Genomic DNA, 26065 nt, shown 5'->3' with positions numbered 1-26065 from the left:
TTGCCGGATGGGAAATGGATTTTGGAATAAACGTTGTCGGATGGGAAATGGATTTTGGAAAAAAAACGTTGTCGGATGGGAAATGGATTTTGGAAAAAAACGTTGTCGGATGGGAAATGGATTTTGAAAAAAAACGTTGTCGGATGGGAAATGGATTTTGAAAAATAAACGTTGTGGGATGGGAAATGGATTTTGGAAAAAAACGTTGTTGGATGGGAGATGGATTTTGGAAAAAACGTTCCAATTTAACGTCCCACGATTACGTCCTTTAGGCTAAGGGAGACGATGATTAAAGCAAGTGAATGATGATGGGAGAATTGATAGAATGAGAAAGTGGGAGGAAACCGGAGTGTCCCGAGAAAACCCATGAACATAATGTTCTCTACCATAAATTTACTTGACCGGGCCCGGGGTTCGAACTAGGGATCCCACACACCGGATATAGGTATTCTACCACTGAACCACGGATTTTGAAGACTACAGGGTGTCTCCTAGAGTGCAACTATTGTAACTTTTTTATTTTCGTGAAATTAAACATGTGCGGACAATCTTGCTCAGAACTCTGCAGCACACTAATTTCTTTGAGAAGTTCTCTATCTTTATTCAGTAAAAGCTACCTTGAAAGAACCCCTTATTAAGGGGAAATTTATCTTAAAGATAAATATTTCATGGTTCTATGGTATTAGGGATGAAAAACGTGGTAAATCCCTTTCATTCAACTTATACTGTTTTAAGCGAACAATAGTAATTAAAGCAAACCCTTTCACGGAAAATTTCAAGCGTTTAGATTTTTTTTTTTTTTTTTTTTTTTAGATATCCTATAAGAGGTCAGGTATCTGTCCTATACTACATTGTCTGCGAAAAGGTCTTCCTCCTTTTTTTTATTACTTTACTGACACATTTAACCATTGGCGTCAGTAGAACGTCAACTTCAGGTGGGACTGTGGGGTACGGAATATCTCCTAGGAAAATGAGGGATGCGGGGGTCTTACGCCGGAATTTTTTTTAAAAAGTAGTTTGTTTCATTAACCTAAAACCTATTTCGAACGGAAATTTTTGCGAGCCCCGTTCGATTCCGCTGAAGACAGGTTTTTACTGTAGGGCTAAATGTAATCCGAAAACATGTTTTGCAGTGGTCTGCGAAGTCTTCATTTTACAGGTACGGGCTAAGAGTTTGGTTTGACGTACTAGAGTGACAACTTTACGCATAGACTAATGAGACGCAAGATGTGTCCAATCTAATTGGCCTTTCAACAAAGAATGGTGGCTAGAAGTGTCCTCTACTCTCCTATCTGTTTTAAAACGTCCTCGTTTGTCACTCTTTCTGTCCATTTTATCTTCTCCATCTTCCTTCAACACCAACATATTTGAAATCTCTCTAAATATTTCTTCTCTAACTTCCGTAATGTCTAAGTCTCTGAACCATAAAGTCCACTGTTCCATATACAGCATTTGACCAATTTCTTCCTTAGTCCAATATTAAGGCTGCCTTTTTTGTTGAATGCTTCTTTGATTATGCCAATTCTTGACCTGATCTCTCTGGTGCAGTACGCATCTTTCGTCAAAATACTTCCCAGATATTTCAAATGGTCGACCTCTTCAAGTACTATTTGTTCTACTTTGACCTGTAAGGTCGCATTCCATGGGATATTCTCATGATTATTTTTCGATGTTCATTTCCATTCCTATAGTTTCCCAGTGTCAACTATTTTGTCGATCATCTCCTGTAGTCCTCCTTCGCTTTTAGCTATAATAACCGTACCATCTGCATACCTGATCTTGTTAATGATCTGCCCTCCAATCTTGAAATCTCCAATTCCTATTAATGTTTCCTTCATTAACCATTCACTGTAAATATTGAATAATTGGGGTGACATACTACATCCTTGTCTGACTCCTCTTCCAATCTTCACACTATTGGTTTCTCTTTCATTTAAGCGCATCTTGACTCGTTGTCCTATGTACAGATTGCGAATGAGCCATCGATCTCTCCAGTTGACCACATTTTCTTTAAGTATTTGCAAAAGTTTCGTCCAATTGACCCTGTCGAAAGCTTTTTGCGAGTCTATGAAGAACAAACATAACTCTTTCTTTACGTCCAGAACTCGTTCTGAAATAATTCTCATCAACCCAATATCATTTCTGGTGCCTTTTCCTTTCAGGAATTAGAATTGATCTCCCTCCAACATCTGTTCTATCTTATTTTCCAGGTGCCTGTTCAGTATGAGCGCAATTATCTTTTCAGTGTAGGAAATAAGGCTAATGGTTCTGTGATCACTGCACTTTTCTGCTTCCTTCTTAATGCAATCATTCTAACATAAAAAAATCCTTTGGCCATTCTCCACTTAGGTAGATCTTGTTAATATGTGAAGTCAGTACCTTCATTGCATTGTCTCCTAATCTCTTGAGCAAATCTACTGGTATGTCGTGGCCTTCCTCTTTCTCATGTTCTTGATGGCTTGTACTACTTCATTTTTCAATATACTGGGTCCTTTTTCTTCATCTGATCATACAGATCTTTTGTGTATTCCTCCCAAACTCTAAGAATTCTTTGATGGTCAGTGATTACATTACCTTGTTGATCTTCGATTCCAGATGTGTGTATGCATTTGTTAGCTTTCCCTCCTAATTCTTGTGTTTTCTGAATATATCAGATCATATCTGCCGCGCCGCTGAAGTTCCATTACTTCTTCACATATCTGTTCCATACTTTTCTTTGGCTTTATCCGTCTCTCTTTTCAATTCATTATTCAGCCTTCTGTATTCCTTGATGTCCGTGCCTTTCGCCCTTCTGCGTTCTTCCATCTTCTTAAGCGTCGCTTCAGTTATCCATGGTTTTCTCGGTGCTCTTTCCATCCTCCCTATGTTATTATGGAGTGTGTCAAGTAGAATCTAACTCATCCCCAACTATTTTCTACATTGTCAACCACATCGCCAATTGCACAGAATTTTTCTTCAATCTCTTCTTTTACATCACTGTCCATACTTCTTAGTCGCTCTAAGTTCCATTTTCGATTTCTCCTCTCATTTTTCTTGATTGTCTTTAACCAAGTTTGCACTTCCGCCACTAGGAGGTTGTGATCCGATTCGATATCCACTCCCGGTAGTATCTTTATGTCCCGTACACTATTCCTGAAACGTTTTTTCACAAGAATGTAATCGATTTGGTAGCGTTTCTTATCTTCTGGAATCTTCCATGTACAGCTTGTTTTTTTCTTAAACCACGTGTTCGTCACCTACATATCATGTTGCCTACAGAAGTCGATCAGCATTTGGCCCCCTTCGTTTCTTCCAAGGATGTTATAAAATAGAGGATCTGCCCATACGTATCTTCATCACATGAACTCAATGAAGCCAAAAAAAAAAAAAAAAACCGAGCATCGTCTAAACCGGCAATTCTGATTGGCTACTCTCATTTCCGCCATGATTGTTGGCTCAAAACATTGCGATCTTAGTGGCGCGGAGTGGACAAAGTAGGTTTGAACCTGTGACGTATGGCTTCACGATTTTGTTGTATGGGCAGATCCTCTATTTTATAACATCCTTGGTTTCTTCTACCTAGTCCAAATGAACTGAACACCACATTCGCGGCTCCTCCTACTGCGCTGTTAAAGTCTTCAATTACTATGGCGTTGACCTTACCTCATCCCTCCTGCAACAATATGTCGCTAATCTCACCATACAGTACTCCATTGAAATCATGGTTGCTTGTTACCACAATATCCACTGGTTTTGCACTGAGCTTTACAAACATCGAGCGATCACTGCAGCGTTCCACTTTGGTTACACTTCTTGCTACTTCGTTCTCCATTGCTATCACGAAACCATTCTCCGCCTTAACGCCACCCGAATAGAATATTGTGTAATTTTCCGATACTGTTTCACCCTTTCTTGGCCATCTCACTTCACTTAAGCCTATTGGGTTCACTTTACATTTGTCCATTTCCACTTTTAAATTTTCAAGTTTATCCACATGTCGCAAAGTCCGTACATTCCAGGCTCCTATGCTGAAATGAAAGTTATTATTTTCTCCTCTGATGATTCGTCCCGGAGTAATCCCCATCTGAAGATCCGAACGAGGGACTATTTTACAGCCGGAATGTTTTACCTCAGGAAGAACCATCATTATATTTGTTCTCCTCCTTGCAGTATTCCCATTTCTTTTCCAGATCACCATGCCCTTGACCTAGAGACCTGCACGGGCCGGGCCTGGCCCGAGGCCCGAAGCCCGGCCCGGCCCGCGGGCCGGGCTTGGGCGGGCCGACTCTGTTATTTCTTTGGGTCGGGCCGGGCTTGGGCGGGCCGACACTGTTATTTCTTTGGGCCGGGCCGGGCTTGGGCGGGCCGACACTGATTTCTCTTCAGGTCGGGCTGGGCTGGGGCTGATCAATTGCAATTCTTTAATAATTATTGACTTTCGTTAAACGATAATTAGAATAAAGCCAAACGTTAAAGAAGTGTGTCCGTGAAAAATGTTACAAAGAATGCAATAGCTATTTACAGTTTGTGTTGCTTAGCGGCTCCACTTTCACTATAGAGGATTGCAGGCATTATGCGGTAAATTGAGCTCTGACCTTGACCTTCACTGAACTCAAATTATAACAAGAAGGGGTGGGAATGTTTTGCCTGTCGCTAAACAATATTGCCATCTTCACTTTATGCTAAAAATCAATTAAGTTAGATTTTTGTTACAGGGAATGGAGTTTTTGTTCTCTCGATGACAGGCAAAGTTCTAGGAGCAAGCGTCAGGTTGTAAACCAGAGTTTAGTAAATGTTTCTGAGGTTAGGTCAAATTTAGTTCTAAATTTTGAGAAAGATTGGGGCTCGAGATACTTTTTTAAAAAAATTATCGGGCCGGGGTCGGGCCAAAAACTTTAAAAATTTATCGGGCCCGGGCCGGGCTTGGGCCAAGAATTTTAAAAAACTTATCGGGCCGGGCCGGGCTCGGGCCGAAAATCTCCAAAACTTTTCGGGCCCGGGCTGGGCCGGGCCTAGGTACGTTCGGCTGGATTGGGCTCGGGCCGAAAAATTCGGCCCGTGCAGGTCTCTACCTTGACCACGTGGTAGTTCATCCGCTTTTTCGGACAGTTTTCTCTCCTAAGGGCAAGAAGGTGCCCTGACTTCCACACGCTCATCCGCCCTCCGAAAAGGCCGTTAGCACTTGGTAGAGGTTGACTCCTTATCCCAGAAGTCGGTCCCCACCTACGTTAGCCGCCTAAAATGTTGCCCGCTTTCTCCCGCGAGGAGGTGTAGGTTCGGATTTTCCCTTCGTTTAGGATGATACCCTAAGACTTTTCTCAAACTTCTCCAGTACTTTTAGACAGCCATAAACAATACTGTCAAAGATTTCAAATTTGATTACTATTGTCATAAGCGGTACCTCAAAGATTCCAAATTTGATTACTATTGCCATAAACGGTATTTCAAAGATCCCAAATTTGAGATCATTTTTCTTGACCCCATGGACAGACATATTTTAAAATGTTTCATTGGATTCAGCAGTTTCAAACTAGTATAAAAGGCACAATCAGAAATTTATCCAAACGTGGACACGTTTCGCTAACAGTATGATTTTTACTCTCTCTATGGTCGATTTCATTTATTTCGTGATGAGTTTTACGCAGTAAGATATGTAGGTAAGAGCCTGGCATACTAAAAATAATACAAAATTTACCATTTTTCTTTTGCTCGTTTTTCATAAGTGAAAGGAGATAATGAAATGCAACTTGCCACAATTATAGATAATGTTATTCTACAACAGAAAATATAAACCTAAGGAATTTTCAGTGTTGCCATCCATAGAAATTATAGTGTTCTCAGAATAACATTTCCCCAAAAATTTAAGTTAACGCAGCCACTAGAGGAACGAACTCAACTGCATTTGATTATGTATCATGTTGTTTGGTATTTTGTGGGCTACTTTTTAAATTACATTATTATTTAAATTTAATAACTATATGTTAAAACTATTTTGTTTATTACAAACTAAATACAACTATTATTTAAAAAGTAGTTCACAGGATGCCAAGACAACATGATACGTAATCAAATACAGATGAGTTCATTTCTCAGGTCGCTGTGTTAACTTAGATTTTGGGGGAAATTTTATTTTGGCAACACTGAAAATTCTATAGATGGCAACACTGAAAATTCTTTAGGTTCATATTTTCTGTTGTAGAATAACATTATCTATGATTGTGGTAAGTTGTATTTCATTATCTCCTTTCACTTATAAATAAACAAGCACAAGAAAAATGATAAATTTTGTATTATTTTTAGTAGGTTCACGTAGCTCTTAATGTTCAAGTAGCTTCATTATAATAATACATAAATACATTGAAACATTAAATAGAATATGGATTTTCTACTCGAAATCCTTTTTTAGTCAACAGCAGTAATAGAATCTTTAAATAAATGGCTTCTTTCTTCCGCGGGAACAGAAAAAAAGTTTCTCTTTCTCCCAGAATTCAATATAAAAGAGCTAGACTCGATCCGTTTCTTTTGGTTATTTTTCTTCCGTGCGTGGCTAGTCAGCGAAGCTGGAAAATGAAAAGTTTACTTGAGGCTGGACTAAGAGTATGAAAAGAAGAGATAAGAGAAATACGAAAGTTCCAAAGTCAATATATACCATGAAGATGCGTCGCTTCTTTCACTGTTTAGAGGTGTTTTGAAAACTCCATGGAAAGTTTTCCCTCAAGAGTTGTAACATGAAGGACGCTTCAGCAAACAAACAAACAAGCAAACATTCACAAACACAAACACAAACACGAAATCACACAGAAAGGAATAAACATTATTCTATGGTTCATGGAGAACTCATTTCGATTGTTTCTTTAAAGAAAAAATTTACAATCAGGCTGAAGAGATAGAGAGAAACTTTTTTAAAGAAAATTTACATTTTTTTTACCTTATTAAGATAAATTGATACAATTGATTAGAAAGACAAAGACATTGGATAACATGTAGGAATTGTTTATGGTGGGAACATGAAAAGTGTAAAGACACTTCTCACATTAAGCGCCCATATTTGCATTTGTGACAAAACTTTTGCTTATTTTGTCTATATACAAGAATATTATTAAATATGAGCGTGAAAACTATAACTTTTGAATGGTACAAGATTTGGTATTGATTTATTACGAAAGTGACTGAGTGCCATTACCCTACCAATAGGGCAATCGCATTCAAACTTCTACTGTTACTTTTTCATTTTTGTAAGAATAATTAATAATGACAGCGAACAAAATAATACCTAAAGATATACTAAAGTATTGCGTTTTTTTTATTGGAATTTTTTTTTTTTTGCATATCACACGATACAGTATCTGAGATTTTGTTTCTCAATTTGTCTCAAGAGGTCTCCATTCCCCTACTTTTCCCTAAGCCTGTGTACAATCGAAAAACGACTGTTCTGTCATAAAGTAAAAACAATGATATACTGTTTAGTGTCGTAAAAATAACAGACTTTGGTAATAAATTATGGTGCTAGATGCATCATATTGATTTACCGAGCGAAGTAGCTCAAGTGGTAGAGCGTTGGCTTCGCATTCGGGAGGTCGTGGGTTCGAGTCCCGCTGCCGACCATCCTGACTGAGGTTTTCCAGGGTTTCCCTCAGTCCTACCAGGCAAATGCCGGGATGGTACCTACTAAACAGGCCCTGGCCGATACCTTCCCAAATCCTTTCCATTGTTATTGTTGTTGTTGGATATCCAATGTAAAATGGCCTCTGAGCTGTATCTGGTGATTGTTAAATAAATAAATAAATAAATAAATAAAATAAATATTCAATTTTCCATTGCATCACTTTTCTAAGATTCTGTCTAATAAACTGCGATGCGATCAGGGGCGGATCCAGGACTGACTTCTGGGGGGGGGCGGTGGGTTGTCATACTGCTACTTTTAAGGGCTTCAAACTTTGGGGTGGGTTTTATTTATATATATATAAAATAAGAAAGTTTCCCCTTCTGGGGGGGGGGCGATCGCCCCGATCGCCCCCCCCTGGATCCGCCCCTGGATGCGATACCTTGTGGATCTGTGGGGTCAGCCAGAACCCAGGTTATGATAGATATATCATGAGTTTACAATTTTTTATGGGTCTTGCAGAGGTTTCCAACTTAACTCTGTCCCGATGGATATTACAGATAGGTTGGACGTTAACATTGTGGACGTCAAGTATTCTTTTACACATTTCATATTAAAAAAAACTGAAACTGAAACTAAAACTAATGTTTCGAAAATTCTCCAATAAAGAATAAAAAGCAACGCTTGCTATAAACTTTCAGAAATATATAAATAATAATTTCAATTATTTTTGTCACTCAAAAAAACTAGGAGGGCCTAAGCCCCAGCAGCTCCGAGCTAAATCCGCCACTGATATCGTTGTTCAAAAATAGTAGGATTCTACACTAATTTTGCCCAAAACACTAGGTTTTGGTGCTGGCTCATCTCAAAAAGGTATGGTGAAAGTGCTTTCTCATCTCGAAAAGGTATGGTAAAAGTGCTTTCTTATGCCGAAAAAGTATGGTGAAAGTGATTTCTCATGTCGAAAAGGTATAGTGAAAGTGCTTTTTCATGTCGAAAGGGGTATGGTGAAAGTACTTTCTCATCTCGAAAAGGTATGGTGAAAGTGCTTTCTCATCTCGAGAAAGTATGGTGAAAGTGCCTTCTCATGTCGAAAAGGGTTTAGTGAAAGTGCTTTGATGTCGAAAGGGGTATGGTGAAAGTACTTTCTCCTCTCGAAAAGGATGGTGAAAGTGCTTTCTCATCTCGAGAAAGTATGGTGAAAGTGCTTTCTCATCTCGAGAAAGTATGGTGAAAGTGCCTTCTCATGTCGAAAAGGGTATAGTGAAAGTGCTTTTTCATGTCGAAAGGGGTATGGTGAAAGTACTTTCTCATCCTGAAAATGTATGGTAAAAGTGCTTTCTTGTCTCAAAAATGTACGGTGAAAGTACTTTCTCATCTCGTAAAGGTACAGTGAAAGCTCTTTGTCATCTCGGAAAGGTACAGTGAAAGTTCTTTGTCATCTCGAAGAGGTGTGGTAAAAGTGCTTTCTCATCTCGAAAAGTATATTTGTATTTACTGGAAAAGCTCTGTCACGAGGACAACACTGTTTTACGTATCATTTTCTGTAAAAACCCACGTCCACAGTCTTTTAGGAAGTTGCTATAACAAAAAGAAATCAAATAATTTATTTACGTAAAGCAGAGTTTGTTATTTTATTTATCTGTCCTCTTTTTTTAAAATGTTGATCTTTACGTAACACATTGACAGAAAAGAAGATTGAATGAAATGTTTAGTGGAGGGGGGAGAGAGTGAAGTACTCTGAAACACTTGCATGGGATAAGAATGGCGAGTAGGAAAATTCCTTAGGAGTGTCACCTGCTTCCCTCTAGTGGCGATAAAACGAATCTCAGTCACTCCCTCTTTCTGATTTCCTCTTTTCTCACGGGATCAGGACTTTCATTTCATTCACGGAGACAGTAATGCCACGGATTGTCTGCAGTGTTGCAGCTACTCCTAAACACTACTGCATACTTTGCATTTTATTAAATAACTTATTACAAAATCTGTAATATTATTGAAGCTTAATGGGTAATAGCATCATATGAGATTTTGCCAAGATAGAAAGTGTCAAGATTGTTTACCGACATAACAGTTTTAAGTTTTTTTTCCTTACTAGTATGTTAATATATTAAAATATATGTTTCCCAATTTTTTTTCATTATTTTCCTTCAGAATATAGTAATTAAATATCTATATCGTCTTATCATTGGAATAGAAAGGTGAAAAGAAACATGATGGCAGAAAGTTTCGGAGGTCTTGCTATTTTCGCTGCTAGCTTCTCATTTTAGATAGTGTATATTTACAACGAAGGAGGGGGGTGCACGTGCACTGGTGCACCCCCCTAAATCCGGTCCTGGATGCAAAGTTGCCATTTGTCAATTCTCAAATCGTTATTGACTTATTTTAGTGGGAATGACAGTTAAAAACCTCAGTGTATGTGCCCTATAATTAGTTAATGCACATCTACAATTTATTTGTTCATTAAAAAACTACAAAAAGTGTGCGTTGTAGGATTATCGTATATTCTCCTATTATCAGAGGGGCATTATCGTGTGTTACATTAAGGCTTAAATTATCATATAATTATCACGATAAATTATTGTATGGTTGGTAAATCTAGTATGGAGTGTAAAATGTTCGTTATCAAAGTATATCCGATTCTTGTATTTATATATCTTCATTTCTATCGAAAGTAGGTACTTCACTTAGTTTAAATGAAGTAGATGCAGCGATGGTTTCAACTTTTACATTTCACGGAAGAAAGACAAGATTGTCAATATTTAAAACTAGGGATGGGCAAAATCTAGCGGAAACCGGTTTCTAGAAAAACCGAAACCCGAAAAACCAACATTTCGGTTTTCTCCAAAAACCGGTTCGGTTTTTTCACCGGAACCGGTTTCGGTTTTCTTCAAAATTTTCAAAAACCTGTTTCGGTTTTTTATAAAAACCGATTTTTGTGTCCATCACTATTTAAAACAACTCGTCATTTTATTTGAAAATCCTGCGAAAAATTCAATCAAAATGATGATCGAGTTTCGAATCCAGGAACTTGTGTAAACACAGATGTCCTCTTCAAAATTTTAGTGTCCTCTCCCTTTAAAGATCCTACCATTACACTATCAAGAACTCGGATTTCACGAGTGCTAAACCAGGCGTGGACCCAGAAATTTATGTTGAGGGATCAGAAGTTTAGGGGGGGTCCACCAGTAGTAGTCACTATGTCTAGGTAGTTTTCAACTGATATTATTCTACACTAAATAAAACGATAAGTAATTTTAAAGTACTGTTACCTATTCTCAACAAAAATTATAAACCTAAATTGTTTTTTTATAAGAAAAGAAAGAGTACACATGTAGAGTAAGATTAACTTTTTAAGGTACTCAACCATTTCTCTTCTAGAGCAACTATAGTTTTCTTAAGAAATTATAGAAATATTTGTTGAGTCCAGTTTGGCGAGGGGGGATTCGGACCAAGTGGTCCACCTTTGTGGGTGCACCCCTGGTTCTAGCTATCAATATAACCTCAAGTAATAACGAAAAAATAAAAATTCTTCGTCTCTGTACATGAATATCCTCTTCCCCGTGCTAAAATAGAAAAAACTACTCCCATTGCAGCTAATATTCGTCAGGAAAGATATTTGAATGGGATACCATGTAGCTGCACCTAATATTACTAGAATGTTCTGCAGTATTTTAGGCTCACGATTATTACTTAATAAGCCCTCTTAAATTCATTTTTCCTTTTAACGAGACAAACAGATTACCTGTTAACGCATCCTCGTGATGATGGACCATTTTGTACGACGGAGTTCGTTTCTCACACGCGAGACATGGTTCGAGCTTCGAATTTATCCTCCTGCTAAATGTGACAACCGAAAGGCCACACCTTTTGTCTCTGTATTCTCCTCTGAGAGTAATTTTTTTTTACGTCAGGAGCCGGTGAGTTTGTAATCAGAGTAGAGCACGTGGAGAATAAATTTATTGCCGCCAGGGAGGACTGCGAGCTGCTCACTTGCACGCATCACTACATCACGACACTGCTTTGCTACGTAAATGTGTCTGCCTATGGCCTATATTTTAGTATAATAAAAAGGGAGTTGTTTATGTATCTTGAGAATATAATAATTATGGTTATCATACTGTGCTTCACAGAAAAATAATTTTTATAAAAATCTCTCAAGACTCTTAGATACCTGATTTGTTAGTTCATTGGTGTAAATGGCGAAGTTTTCATTCTCATCTTAAAATTAAAAGGAATTATAATGCTCTGAATCAGGGGCGGATCCAGGGAGAGCGATCGAGGCGATCGCCCCCTCCCCAGAAGAGGAAATTTTCTTATTTTATATATATAAATAAAATCCATCCCAAAGTTTGGAGCCCTTAAAAGTAGCAGTATGACAACCCACCGCCCCCCCAGAAGTCGGTCCTGGATCCGCCCCTGCTCTGAATTTGACCATTTCTTCCTCAAATGTAGAGGGTACGGGGACTCAGTGTTAGAGCGCCTCTCTGATGTATGGGCTCACTGATTTAATCCTCAGCCAAACAAGTTTGTGGTGGACAACATCGTGCCTGTGGGTTTTCTCGAGGTACTCCCGTTTCCTCCCACTTTTTTATTCCACCAATTCTTCCATAGTCATTAACTTGCTTTAATTATCCGTCTCCCTTAGCCTAAAGGACATAAACGTGGGACGTTAAACTGAAAGATTTCATTTCATTTCTGCCGCAAATGTATTTAAACTAGAGATGGACAAAACCGGGTTTTTTAAAAATAAAAACTGAAAACCGGTTTCTATAAAAACCGAAACCCGAAAAACCGACATTTCGGTTATCTCCAAAACCGGATCGTTTTTTTCATCAACAACCGGTTTCGGTTTTATCCAAAACCGGTTTCCGTTTTCACCGAAACTAGTTTCGGTTAAAACTTTTTGGAAAACTCATAAAATTATTTCTGTGGAAATGAAATAGGTTTCCGGAGAACAACGAAACACTATTCTGGTCAGATATAGAACCAATTTTGAACAGAAAAACGAAACTGGATCCGCTGAAAACCCGAACCGGTTTTGGAGAAAACCGATAACCGGTTTCGGTAAAAAACCGAATCGGTTTTCGTGAAAAGCCGTTTTTTTTAAATTTTCAAAAACCAGTTTCGGTTTTCCTTAAAACCGAAAACGGAAAAACTGGTTTTTGTGCCCACCACTAATTTAAGCTGGTTGTTGCACCCGAGTCCTCGGCCCGTTGTACTGGTATACATAGGCTAAAATCATATTTAATTAAGAGCCCTAAGTAGGGTAGCAGTGGCTTAGTGGGAAAGCGCTTACTTCTGGTGTGTAAGCTCCCTGGCTTCGATCCCCAACAAAGTAAGTTTGTAGTGAACAACATCGAGTTTATGCTTTTCTCGAGGTACTCCTGTTTCCTCCTACATCATCATTCTACCGATTCTTTCATGAGCATTCACTTGTCTTAAACATTTGTCTCCCTTAGCCAAAAATGCATAACGTGGGGCGTTAAACTAGATATTAGACCTAATATTAATACATTAAAGATTTGTACTATCATGATCTAGATACAGAAGGCTTGAAGCAATATGTAAATCATGTTATTTTTTAAAAAAATGAAAAAGGAAAATTATCTATGAAAATATGTTGCAATTTATAAAGAGAGCTCCTTCGTGGCTAAGCGGTTAGCGTAAGCGCCTTTGGAGTGGGAGACCTGGGTTCGATTCCCGACAGGAGCTCATATGGTTCGGATTCCACGTTAAACTGTGTATCCAAGTCTCATATAGCCTCGCTGTTGAACGAGATGTTAAAATCAACTAAACTCAACCAATTTATGTGTACGAGCTATGCAGAGCTATATAGTGCCCGATTAATAATTTTGCTTAATCTTTTCGTTCGTTCCTTCTACGAAATTTAATTAGAGAACTTCTTAAGGAAAAAACGGCTAAATTAAAAATCAATATATTTTTTCTTTCTTCCGACATTGTCAGGGTTAATTTAATTAATTAGACAGTTTTTGCATCGAAATTGCAACAAAGAGAAAGAGAGACTTGACGCTGTTAGAGAATGGTCTATCATGATCTTCTCATCACTCAGTCGTCGCATTTCAGTTATACATGAACACCCCTCCTCCCCCTCAACCCCCTCCCCTTCTATCTTTGCATCACTGCGTTCTTCGTAGCAATGTCTCAGTGTTGCGTCATTCGCAGCAGTTTTCCACAGAAAGACTTATTCTGCTGAGGGAGAAAGAGACAGTGGTGGCGCCGAGGATATAAGAACATTCATCTTGTTGCATTTTATCACAAACCAACCCTTATATATGTATATATACGTATAACCCCCTCCGTCCCATTAGCAATTGCGCAAATAGGGGAGGAAGAGTGGAAATACTAACCCCATGTAAAACATATTCTGTAAAAAATCCAAAAAGATATGTCTACACAACATTGTTTCCAAATTACGACCACTTTATAGTGCAATATCATTGAGAACTAGCATCTTGGGTTAGAAAGTTGTCATTTTTTTTTCTTTCTTGCTGACATATCTAAGTCCTATGCGGTACACTCCCCTTCCCCCTCTAACGCATCTTCTTACAAGAGTACATGACTTTTTCTTTTCTTTACTAAGAAAAGAGTCTGCACTAAGAACCAACAAAAGCATTTTTTTGGGGGGGAGGGGACCACCGAAGTATGTTTGGCGCAAAGCAACACATTTAACTGGAGATAATCCAGAATTTTTTTTTGGTTTCGTATATATTAAGTTAAACTTCTTTGGTCTAAATAAAAGGCTAGGAACAGACGACAAAGATGCATTGTAAAAATTTTAAAGTAAAATTATGGTGAATAGCTGCCAAAACACACTCTGGACGAGAAACTGATCAGTTGATCTAGACCCAGACAGCACAATGCACGTACAGTATCCATATAGTACATGTAAATTGCACGGATGCAACATGTGCATCATCTGTATAAATGCACGCCTGTACATGTGATGCACATATACATGCCAGGTCCTATTCAACATCTTCACGTGCACAGCACATGTGCAATGCACACGTACACGTCCTGCACAAGTGGTTTACACCTACCGCGCAGGTGATTTACAAGTAGCACGTATTCGATTTACATGTAGTTCACAGGTGATTTACATGTAGGACAGCGGTGATTTACACGTAGCACACAAGTGATTTACATGTAGCACACAGGTGATTAACACGCAGTACCCAGGTGATTTACATGTAGGACAGAGTTGATTTACACGTAACACACAGGTGATTTACACGCAGTACCCAGGTGATTCACATGTAGGACAGATGATTTACACGTAACCCACAGGTGATTTACACGCAGTACCCAGATGATTTACATATAGGACAGAGATGATTTACACGTAACACACAGGTGATTTACATGTAGGACAGAGGTGATTTACACGCAGTACCCAGATGATTTACATGTACGATAGAGATGATTTGAAGCAGCACCGAGATAACTTACATGTTGTGCACAGGTGACTTCCTCGTAGTACAGAGGTGATGCAAAAGCAAATTTGAGATGCAACGAAAAAAGGAGTTTATATATTTGGTGTCTTACGCAGTAACACCATCTATAAGTGCATTTTTTTTTAACAAGAGTTTCATTCCCATCCAATGGATGGGCGGGCCGTAGAAGGCAACACCTTCTCTGTGGCCAGAGATATTTTCAACTTTTTTGAATTTGATGATATGGAGAATGATTTCAGGCTATAGAGTAATGTGAATTGAAGTAAGGAACTAATAGCAAATCAAGTTGACGAGGATGTGAAAGAGGTGGCTATTGTGTTAAAATGTTTCTTGGGTACATGTGCGGAGGTTATGAGCAATATATATGTGGATTTCGGTGGTAGATACGGCGGTCTGGATTATACTGATCTATGGCTTCGGTGCATTCGTATATTGCTAACAGATGATCCAGTGGTGGGTAGGCATAGCGTGGTACAGCAGGAACTTGGTCTAACAGCTCATGGACAATGGGATGTGCCAATTGGATTCGTGTCGCTATGTAGCGTTGGCGTAGATGGTAGAGGTGTGGCAAAATGGTTGGAAATTGCGCACGACGATATATTTCAGCAGTGGGAGTATCGAAAGCGAGAGAGTAGGCCAGACGTAAGGCATGTCCTTCGAGAACTTTCAGACGTTCATAGTAAGTTGGTGCTGCTGATAACCAGGCAAGATGTCCATACGTGAGTGCTGGGCGTACGAAGACTTTATATGTTAGCAGTAGAAGTTTTGTATTAAGACCCCACGTGGTGCCTTTAAGGTTTCGTAAAAGGTTCAAACGGCGCCGAATATTAGCTTCCAATTGTTTTAGATAAGGCTTCCAAGTAAGATGTTTGTCGAATATTACTCCCAGATATTTGAGACTGTTTTGAATTGGGATTGGAGAATCAAAAAGGGTTAAATGTAGACGTTCCGGATTGCGACTGTTACAGTATTTATTGCGTTTGAGCCCAAAGAGAGTCATTTGAGTCTTAGTTGAATTCAGCTTGAGTTTCCATTTCAGGCACCATGTAACTAGTTTGTCCAAAGCTGGTTGTAGGAGTTGATTAATGCGATCCACAGAAGATCCCAATGCGATATAAGCGGTATCATCAGCAAATTGTAAGGCATATAGTGGGGGCTGAGGTTGAGGCATGTCGGCTACATAAAGAATATTTAATAGAGGAGATAAAACAGATCCTTGGGGCACACCGGCGCGGAGTTGAAAGATGCGTGACTTTGCCCTGTTGATCTGAACGAAAGCCTGGCGCTGATGTAGAAAATTGGCTATTAATCGGACATAGCTGTGAGGAAGTAGACGTTTGAGTTTGTAAATTAACCCCTCATGCCAAACAGTATCAAACGCTCTTTCAATATCAAAGGAGATCAAAACAGATGGTAAACGCTTATTAAAATGGTTGACAAGTAGTGTAGAAAGTTTGAGTAATTGATCAGCAGTGCTATAGAGTGGACGGAACCCAGCTTGAATAATTGGTAGTCTGTTCGTGATTTGTAGATAGTGATGTAGCCGTTTTACCAGAAGGCGTTCTAGTGTCTTGCTAAACACGTTAGTAAGGCTAATGGGTCTGTAAGATGACACAGCAGTTGGATCTTTGCGAGGTTTTAGAAAGACCACAATTTTAGCAAGTTTCCATGTAGTTGGAAAATAGCCTGTAGATAAAATAGTTGTATACAAAGAAGCAAGTAAGACTAGAAACGCCACAGGTGCCTTAAGCAGTTGACGATACGTAATTGAGTCTGCCCCCGGAGCTGTGTTGCGACGGCATTTAAGAACAGCTGTAATATCATCTGATGTTATTGGAGCAGTGAGCTGATTTGTGGGATCAAGGTGGTAGTTGAAATCAGGTTGAAATGATGGCTGCACTAGAGAACCAGCGTGTGAGATATGGGTATCTGTAGGACAAGTGAACAAAGGTGTAGTGTGTGGAGTGAAGACTCCCTCAAGATATGTAGCGAAAGCAGTTGCCTTTTCTTCATCCGTCGTTGGTACTTGGTCAGCACATATGATAGGGTATTGTGGGCCCTGTTTCTGAAATGTTAGACGTTTAAAGGTATTCCAGAATTTAGTAGGATTTTTTTCTTGGCGCAAAGCATTACAGGAGGCACGCCAGTCTAGTCGTTTGCGGGCTACTATGTAGTTCTGAACCGTTCGTTGGAATTTACGATGGAGAAGAAGAAATCGGCGGTCATGTGTGCGACGAAACTCTGTTAAATACTCGTGTGAGCGCCGAAGATCGAGGGCGCGTGCTGGTAAACGAGGTCTAGATGATTTGGTGGTACATTTAGGAACTGCGTAATCCGTAGCGTGAGACACTATGTCAGTCAGAGTATGTGAGAGTGTTTCAATAGATGCAACTGTTGTGAGAGTAGGTGCAGTAGCCGGCAGATTTTCGGTAATATAAGTACTGTACTGATCCCACCGGGCTTTGCTAAAGTTATATCTGGGTGTGTGTGGTGATGCAGATGCAGTGGATGTCAGACGTGGAGTTATAGAGAGAAGTATTGGAAGATGATCACTACCTATGGAACCAAGGACATCTATAGTAGTAAGTGGTAACAGATTATTGGAAATGATTGCCACGTCGGGACTAGTGTCGCTTTCCGGACGAGTAGGATTCGGCAGCTGCAGTAAAGAACTATGAGTAGTTTGGAGGAAATCATGAAAGCGTTGTTTCTGAGCTGCTGTACGAGAATGGTAGTTGATGTCTGCTAAGAAGATGTATGTTTTAAAGTTGAGATCTAAGTATGTCAGAAAACGATACGGAAGTGGCTGTGTAGATCGAACATAGGTGGTGGCGATGGTAATAGTAGTAGCTGGAAAATAGAGCGTCTGTATGACATGTTCGGGATATTGCCTGGGAGAAGGTGGTATGATATGGCGTCGTGGAATAGAATGCTTAACGGCTATTGCTGCACCACCACGTGCGATGTTTTGTGGCAGATCAGAGCGTATGAGATGATAACGTGGAAGATAGAAGCGGTCAGATCGTTTTAGAAAGGTTTCATTAAGAAGAATGCTATCTGCATTGTGCTGAGTTGCTAAAGTTTCTAGGAGAACTCGGTTGGTAGGTAATGAACGGATATTGCAGAAGAGCAATGTAATAGTCGTCCTTCTCTGACCTGTACTATTCATGATGGGTGTCTGTATGAAAATGGAAGTAGGTTGAGAGTCCGGAATATGTAGCTGCCATGTGGAGCTGGAATATATCGAAGGCGGCTTTGGTTGCATGATTTAGTATAGCCTCACGCTGGAAAGGAAAGGCATTTTGAAGAACGATAGTGATGAACTTCAAAATACTTTCCACAGTAGGTGGTGGTAAGTAAGATGTTTGTGTGGTCGCTGTGGTACTAGTCGGACGTGATGAGACATGAACGCGTAAAGGTACAACAGTCTCGGGCTTATCTGGAAGTGGTTTAGGTTTGCCCTTACACTTGTAGGAGTAAGTTGGATGTTCCCCGTCACAAGTGTTGCATCTGGAGGGTTCGTTGAGCTTAGGACACTCCTTTATTTTATGATCTCCTTTGCAGTGGGAGCATACGGAAGGATTTGTGCACTTGTTCGTTGGATGTGCATTATAAGTTAGGCAATTTTCACACCGTAGTAAGAGAGGCGGGGGTGTGCGTGAAGGCTCGACCCGATGGTGGCAACGGTAGATGTAGACACCGTTATTTAGAAGATCGTCTACCAGTGCTGGATCATCTGTTAGTAGTCTGACCATATATGTAGGGCCATTTGCATTTTTAATACGGAGAGCTCTAGTAGGTTGAATCCCATCTTGCTTTAGTTCCTCCAGTATATCTTGTTCGGTATAGGTAGGATCAACTCCACGGATAACGACAGAGAGTAATGGAGTACGCCGAGGCGGAGGTGGTGTTTTGATATGAGGAGTTTTTAGGAGTTGAATTTTCGCGTTAACGTCAAACATTGCTGGTCCCACTTTATAGATGAGATGCTTATAAAGATCAGGGTTCTTTGTTTTTAGGATGATTCCGTTAGATGTCTTGTTTAATTGATGGAGGTCCAGTCTAGAACAGTATCGTATTAGTTTTTGGTAAAACTTTTTGATGTCCATGAGCTCAGCAGGAAGATTAGTAAAGAGAATTGTAAAAATGAGAGTAGGAACAATGTCCATAGTAGCTTCTGAAGTAGATGGCGTAGATTGAAGTTGGATGTTGGCTGTACTGGTTCTAGGAGGACTACGCAAAGCATCAGTGTATCTAAGCTTTTTAGGTGAGCGTGAACGGTCTCGGTTTGGTTCGCGAGTTGGTGAGAGGCTAGAGGTAGATGAGTGAGATGCTGAACGTGCACGCGCCCGTGGGCGGTCTATTGGTGGACCCATAACAGTTGGCGGTAGTTTATGCCTTTCAACTCGACGTTCCGGCGGATCAGAACCCGGCATTAGTGAAACTACTTAAGTACTGCCTAGTCAAGAGTTGCAAATTGAGTAAGAAGTTGCAGATAAAGCGATAAACAGCACACAATTGATTTCCAGTAGCTCCGCCTCCGAAGAGGAGAGAATAAATCGAAAAGCCAAAAAAAACAGCAAAGGTCGTCAACTAGGAATCAAGTACGTCTGTTTACCTCCGTGGAGGATTATAATCAATTCGACGGTTGTTTTCTCAACCTCAAAGAGGCAAGTAATCCAACCGTATATGAGAAGATCGCGACTAAAATAAACCAATAGGGATGGAATACCTAAGGGACTTGGTTATTTTTCTCCGCCAGCTACGGATACCCTATTTTTTTTTTACCTGGTTAGAGATTCCAGGTGGCCAGTTCTATAACTGCAAAGATTTTTTTTTTTTGTCCGTCATCCCGGTTAAAGGGTTGTGCCCTTTCTTCGGGTAAGTGCATTAAACTGCAAAGACATCACCTTCAAAGTATATAACAAGTAACTAATAATTGTCAGTGAGAATTTTAGTTTTGGAGTTATTATTTGCAACGAGCAAAGCTTTAGGTAGTATCTTTGACATGTTTGCCAAGTAACAAATAACGCAACATATTCTGCTCTAATAGGTCACGAAAATAATTTTGTAAAGCTATGAACTGTCTGACAGTAGTTACATCAGTACAATGCTGCCACCTGTTGATCTTGTGTCCTAGTTCAGTAGACGTTATGGAGTTTTTACGATCATTCAGCTGTTATTCGTCGAAAAGTCTCTATAACACCGCCTGGAGAAAAAACTACCCCTACCAAAAATGGAGGTTACTTTCTGTTGATGAGAATGAGAGTAAAAGAATGAAAGTAAAACTATACGCTTGCACGGTATTATGGACGTCTCATACACACGTGTAGTAGCCGTGCAAATACCCATGTGCACACAACGGCTTAAGCACCGGTAATTTAAATGTGCTTCATCCACGCAAATGCACATGTGTACATGCACGGCTCAAGCATGGGTTATGTACATGCGCTGCATCCACGCAAAAGCACATGTGTACATAACGGCTACAGCACGGGTTATATAAATGTGTGCTTCATCCATGCAAATGCACATGTGCACATAACGGCTTAAGCACGGTTACGTACTTGCGCTGCATCCATGCAAATGCACATGCGTACATAACGGCTTGAGCACGGGTTATATAAATACGTGCTTCATCCATGCAAATGCACATGTGCACATAACGGCTTAGGCACGGGTTACGTACGTGCGCTGCATCCATGCAAATGCATATGTGTACATAACGGCTTAAGCACGGGTTATATAAATGTGTTCTTCATCCATGCAAATGCACATGCGCACATAACGGCTAAGGTACGGGTTCTGTACGTGCGCTGCATCCACGCAAATGCACATGTGTATATAACGGCTACAGCACGGGTTATATAAATGTGTACTTCATCCATGCAAATGCACATGTGCACATAGCGGCTTTAAGCACGGGTTCTGTACTTGTGCTTCATCCACGCAAATGCACATGTGTATGTAACTGCTTAGGCACGGGTTATGTAAATGTGTATTTTATCCATGCAAATGCACATGTGCACATGCACGACTTAGTCACTGGTTATGTACGTGTGCATTACCCACGTAAATGCACATGTGCACATACACAGGTTATGTATGTGTGCTTCATCCACGCAAATTCACGTGTACGGCTTATGCATGTGTTCATTATCTACACAAATGCACATGTGCAAATGTACGGCTTATGCATGGATAGTGCACATGTGTCGTACACGTACGTGTTGTCTGGGGAGTTGATTTTAAGTTTAACGTCCCTTTCGGCAACGAGGCTATATGAGACGTGGACCTACTGATTTTCGTGGAATCCGAACCACACGAGCTCTCGCCGGGAATTGAACACGGGTCTCCCACGCCAAAGGCACTGCTTAGCCACAAAGGAGCTCATCAGTTGATTTAGAGTTTAGCATTTCTTGCAAAACCGAGGCTATATGAGACGTGGGCTTTCTGTTTAACATAGGATCCGAACCACATGAGGGCCGATCCAGAGATAGCATGGGTCAATGAAAAGTTGACCCACGACACATCGTGACCCACTATAATCCACCAAAACCCATTGTCATCAACTCTGACCCATGATCTACGCCCTCCTCTTATAACGTTAGTTATCATTCATTTCAGTCCATACTTCGTTTTTATATTTGTCCTAAGCTCGTTTTCGATGTAATAAAGAATTACTTAAACGTAATTCACTAACTGATCAAAATTATATAACATGGAATACGATATATTCGAAAATACTTTAGCATTTACCTTTTCAATTTTTACAAAATATCTTTATATACGAATATACACACATTCACAATGGCGTATCTTTGAAGTTGTAAATTAACTGTAGAAAGGCTATATATTAATGTCTGGCCCAAACTAAACAACATAAATAGGTGGATCTGGCCTTAGAAGAAAATGATATCATACCGTACGGACCATTGTTCATACTAACATACACATTATCGTAGTCAGCTCCTCTAAAAACGTACAGGCCGTGTCTCGAAAGCCAAGTAGTAAGTCCTATTGCTCTTATTACAATTACTAATATCAATATACTAAAGTTCTTAAAGTTCTTTCTTCACTTAGATATACTCAACTCAAGTAAGTAAATAGAAACAAATGGAAAAAGAAGAAAAATGGAGGTCTTCAGACAAATTCATCAGTGTTCAGAAGATGCTGGTCTAGAATGCACTGGACAGAATGGGTCGGTGAGTTAGAATGCGTCAATTGGTCACGGTTGGTAGTGTTTCACAGTGGGTCGGGGCTCGTCCTGTTGACCCACGACCCAGTAACCCACTCCATCTCTGGTCTAATGGGAAGTCGAACTCGAATTTCCCGCGCTGAAGGCGGGTAGGCTAACCATATAGCCTTGCAAGAGGTCTCCAGGAGCTCAGGAATAGTCTCCTAACCTTCTCTGTGGAAACACTTGTTTTTACTTGGGGCCGCGGTGGCTCAGTGGTAGAGCGTCCATCTCTGGTGCATGGGGTCCCGGGTTCAAGCCCTGCTCCCGCCAACTGAACTTTGTGGTGCACAAACACAATCTGCGTGAGTTTTCTCGAGGTTCTCCCAGTTCCTTCGTTCCACCATTTCATTCATTTCTCATCATCACCGTCTCCTTTAGCCTAGCCGGCATAACCGTGGGATGTAAAACTCAAAAATTTCATTTCATTTTACTTCTTTTCACTTGCGCTTCTACATGCGTAAGAGTAACTAAGCATTGAAAAGTTGCTGTAATTTATTTTCTTTTTTATTAATATTTAACAAATCTCAATGAAGTTTTGAGCACATATACTTATGAAGTAGGATTACAGAATGAGATCCCAAATAAACCAGCTTATCCGTGCTAATGTCTAGCTAAAATACATTTATATAGTGGGAAAGTTTTGTATCAAAGGCGTGGTATGAAAGTCTGGTGCTGCCCTCTAACGATTTGAGCCGTCTCTGTGATTTATGAGACTCAAACAAGTAGTAACATCAAAAAGTTTTTTAAAAAAGTTAAAATAATATCATAAACAGTCTTAGCCTTTGCAGTGCCAAGGTGAGGAATTCCCAGGGACGTTTTGCCAGTTGCATGGCACAATATCAAAAATAAAAGTGTCGACGACAGAAAATATAGAGTTATTCTCGATTTCAGGTGTGCCTATGTTTACAAATGGCAATATTACAAAGAGCAGCTAAACATAAGCAATTTCTCATGTACAATTAAAAATAATGGAGAGTAGTACTTGGTTTCCCTAAGTTTTTGTTTTTGCTTGTCGTAAGTTTTGTAAAATTATTTTGAATATTTCTTCCGAGATAACACTTGAATGGTAAATTGTATGAAGCTAGAATGCTAAACTATATGCAACAACACGTGACCCGAAAAAGAACGAACGTCATCACTACCTCGAAGTTCTACGATTACTCCTGAGGAGCGTATATAAGACGCCACAGTATTTTAGAAGAGATCAGTCTGTTTTGGGAGATTGATCAACTTACCTAGTTTCCCTTGGTTGCACTGGGCTTCGGGAATTTCATTCCCTTTCTTGGCTGCGACTACCGACCTCTCTCCCTTGGCTCCGACTGGGCCTTGGAACATCCCCTATCACCAACTACTAAATAAAGGTCTCTTATTGGTCTCTGTAGGTACTCTATTGGCAGTATTAGAAGTGGAAAAAATTCGGAGGCGGTATGTTGTATTACAATTTTGACTCGACATACCAGCTATCTAAATATTGAAATACAGTGAGAGTATGTTGCCTAAAAGATCGCATTTCAATTTACATAATGACTGAAAATCATTGGGAAACTTCATTGTAATTATGGGGGCGAACATGGGGAGACTTTGATCTCTCGCCAACAATTCTCTGAAAAAAAAATCCCCTTATGTTGTATTATAGAGAATTATACACGAAAACCCTCAAAAACCAGATTTTTATATTAACAATTTGTTGCGGGAAAACTCTCGCATACCCACTCGACTGAGGGGTATTCTAGACCCCCGGAAGATCTGCCGCCACAACAGACAATCCCTAAATCTGCCCATGCTCAAAATACGACATTCATATGCATTAAGGCAAGAAGACACATACATACATAAGAAAGAAACAATTCGTGTCTCATGTATTGATAACATGGTGCAGAACAGTGGCGGATACATGATGGGGCGATTAGGGCGATCGCACTTCCCCCAGAACAGTATTTTTTTTATTTATTTTATATATAAATAAAAACCCATCCCAGAGGTTTGGAGCTCCTAAAAGTAGCTCTATTACAACCCACCGCCCCCCAGAAGTCCGTCCTGGTGCAGAAAAGAGACGCTTAACTTCAACAGACAAAGAACAACAATCTAATAACAAAATCAGATTTTCACCGTCTGCGGACAGAACGAAGCATGGAGAACTGTACAGTGGGAATCATTCGCAAACATAGGAAAATAATTACATGGATTAAATATTATTATAAAAATTAAAATAAAAAGGAATTACAGTGGCAGTGGGTTGACCATATTGCAAGAAGAAATAATTATAGGTGGACAAAAGCAATCCTTGATTCGAAATCAGGGGACAAGCAGAGACATAAGAAACGTGCTTATACAAGGTGGTTTAATTAAATCAAGAAGCACTGGAGTAACTTGAAAAAGAATTACCAAAGATAAGTGATTGTGGAGAAGAGTTCGTGACATCTATTCAGCGTGCCTTGAAACTGGTTTACTATGTTAAATGTATTTTGCTTTCTGAATATAAGATGCCTTGAGTTACTCTGTACTTTTCGTTAGCGTACCCGCCTTTGGTGTGGTATACCAGAGTCGATTCCCGGCGGGAACTCATATGGTTTGGATCCCACGTTAAAATCTAGGTTCTTCACTCATATAGCCTCGCTGGTGGGAGAAGACGCTAAACCCAAAATTAAATCAGACTTGGTATTCTTATGCATAGCTTAGTTTGGAAGTTTTTAAAAAAAATGTCTTGAATGGTGTAAACTAAAGCGAGTTGGAGCGCTTTCCCATGCAGTACGTTGATAGAGACAAAGCTGTATATAGTAACCCAAGCTAAGAAGTTTGAGTCTGCTACAGACAAAATAAGTCAAAATCGACACCCGACACCTCCCATTTAAGGAAGAAAAGGGCTTTTGGTTTTGTGGTGAGAGAGAAAACCAAAAAGAGAAGTACATACCAGCAACCCTTAACTCCAGAGAGAACGCATATTCAGCAATAAATCAGGTACCCAGCAAGTGGGCCCTCCTTTGTTTCACTTACCGTAACTACAAGAACAATTTGTGGAATGTCGTTAACGGGAGTTGAATAACGAGGCACTCTCAAACTCATGTTGCCTCACAGTTGCCAGAACGTTGCACTTCTGCTCTTTGGCACAGGATACGGTAAAGTTTCTAGCACCATACAGAAAAAAAGTCACCAAAATATCATCAGAAAAGCAGATTCTTTAAATAACTTGTTAGCTGATGTTTACGTGTTGGTAGATAAATTTCTATCGATCTTTTAAAGAACCTCCTTTTACTAAAGACTAATGGGATGTTTGTTTCAAAAATAGTGATTTGAATACTTGGAGTCTGTTGTTTTCTGAAACTGTGTGAAAGATGGCTATAAAAACTCAAATGCCATGTAGAAATTATTCTTAAGTTTTCAGGGATCACTGCTTGTATTAACAAATACACGATTTTCCCCCTAATATTATGCATAAAAATGAGTGTTTGTACGGTATACAAATTCACACCTTTGGCTTGTATACTTCCAAGTAATTGTATCTAGCCTGAGGTGTTGGAAGAACAGTGGTGAATGTAGCCTATGCCCCCCCTACCCATTTTTTGAGTGAAAAAAGTAGTTTAAGGTATTATTTATATATTTTTGAAAGTTTTTAGTAAACTCATGATACACCAATCATAATCTTGGTTCTGCTTGGCCCCTCCAGTTTTCACCTTCTAGGTTCACCATTGTCGAAGAAACCGAAGTCTGGAGGAGGCCGTAACTTGTTTCGAATTTGTTTATAGATACTTTAATAGGGGAGGAGAG

General features: G+C 39.7%; 2 protein-coding genes across 2 annotated transcripts in view; one reads left to right on the top strand and one right to left on the bottom strand.

Annotated features, from left to right (window-relative positions):
- Nucleotides 1–26065, top strand: part of ckn (CRK like proto-oncogene, adaptor protein) — a 580084-nt gene that overhangs the window by 13801 nt on the left and 540218 nt on the right. The window lies entirely within an intron of this gene.
- Nucleotides 3644–4123, bottom strand: LOC145665529 (protein CFDP2-like). Its single transcript, XM_081732834.1, has one exon. The coding sequence runs from the start codon at nt 4121–4123 to the stop codon at nt 3644–3646; it is 480 nt and encodes a 159-aa protein (XP_081588960.1).

The sequence above is a fragment of the Thermobia domestica genome, chromosome 11, assembly GCF_964235325.1.
Source record: "Thermobia domestica chromosome 11, izTheDome1.hap1.1, whole genome shotgun sequence".
Lineage (NCBI taxonomy): Eukaryota > Metazoa > Arthropoda > Insecta > Zygentoma > Lepismatidae > Thermobia > Thermobia domestica.
The sequence above is the reverse complement of the archived record's forward strand: the minus strand, read 5'-3'. Positions and strand labels throughout refer to the sequence as shown.

Excerpts from the sequence above, each read along its gene's own strand:
- LOC145665529 (XM_081732834.1), bottom strand. The coding sequence starts at position 4,123 with ATGGTTCTTCCTGAGGTAAAACATTCCGGCTGTAAAATAGTCCCTCGT.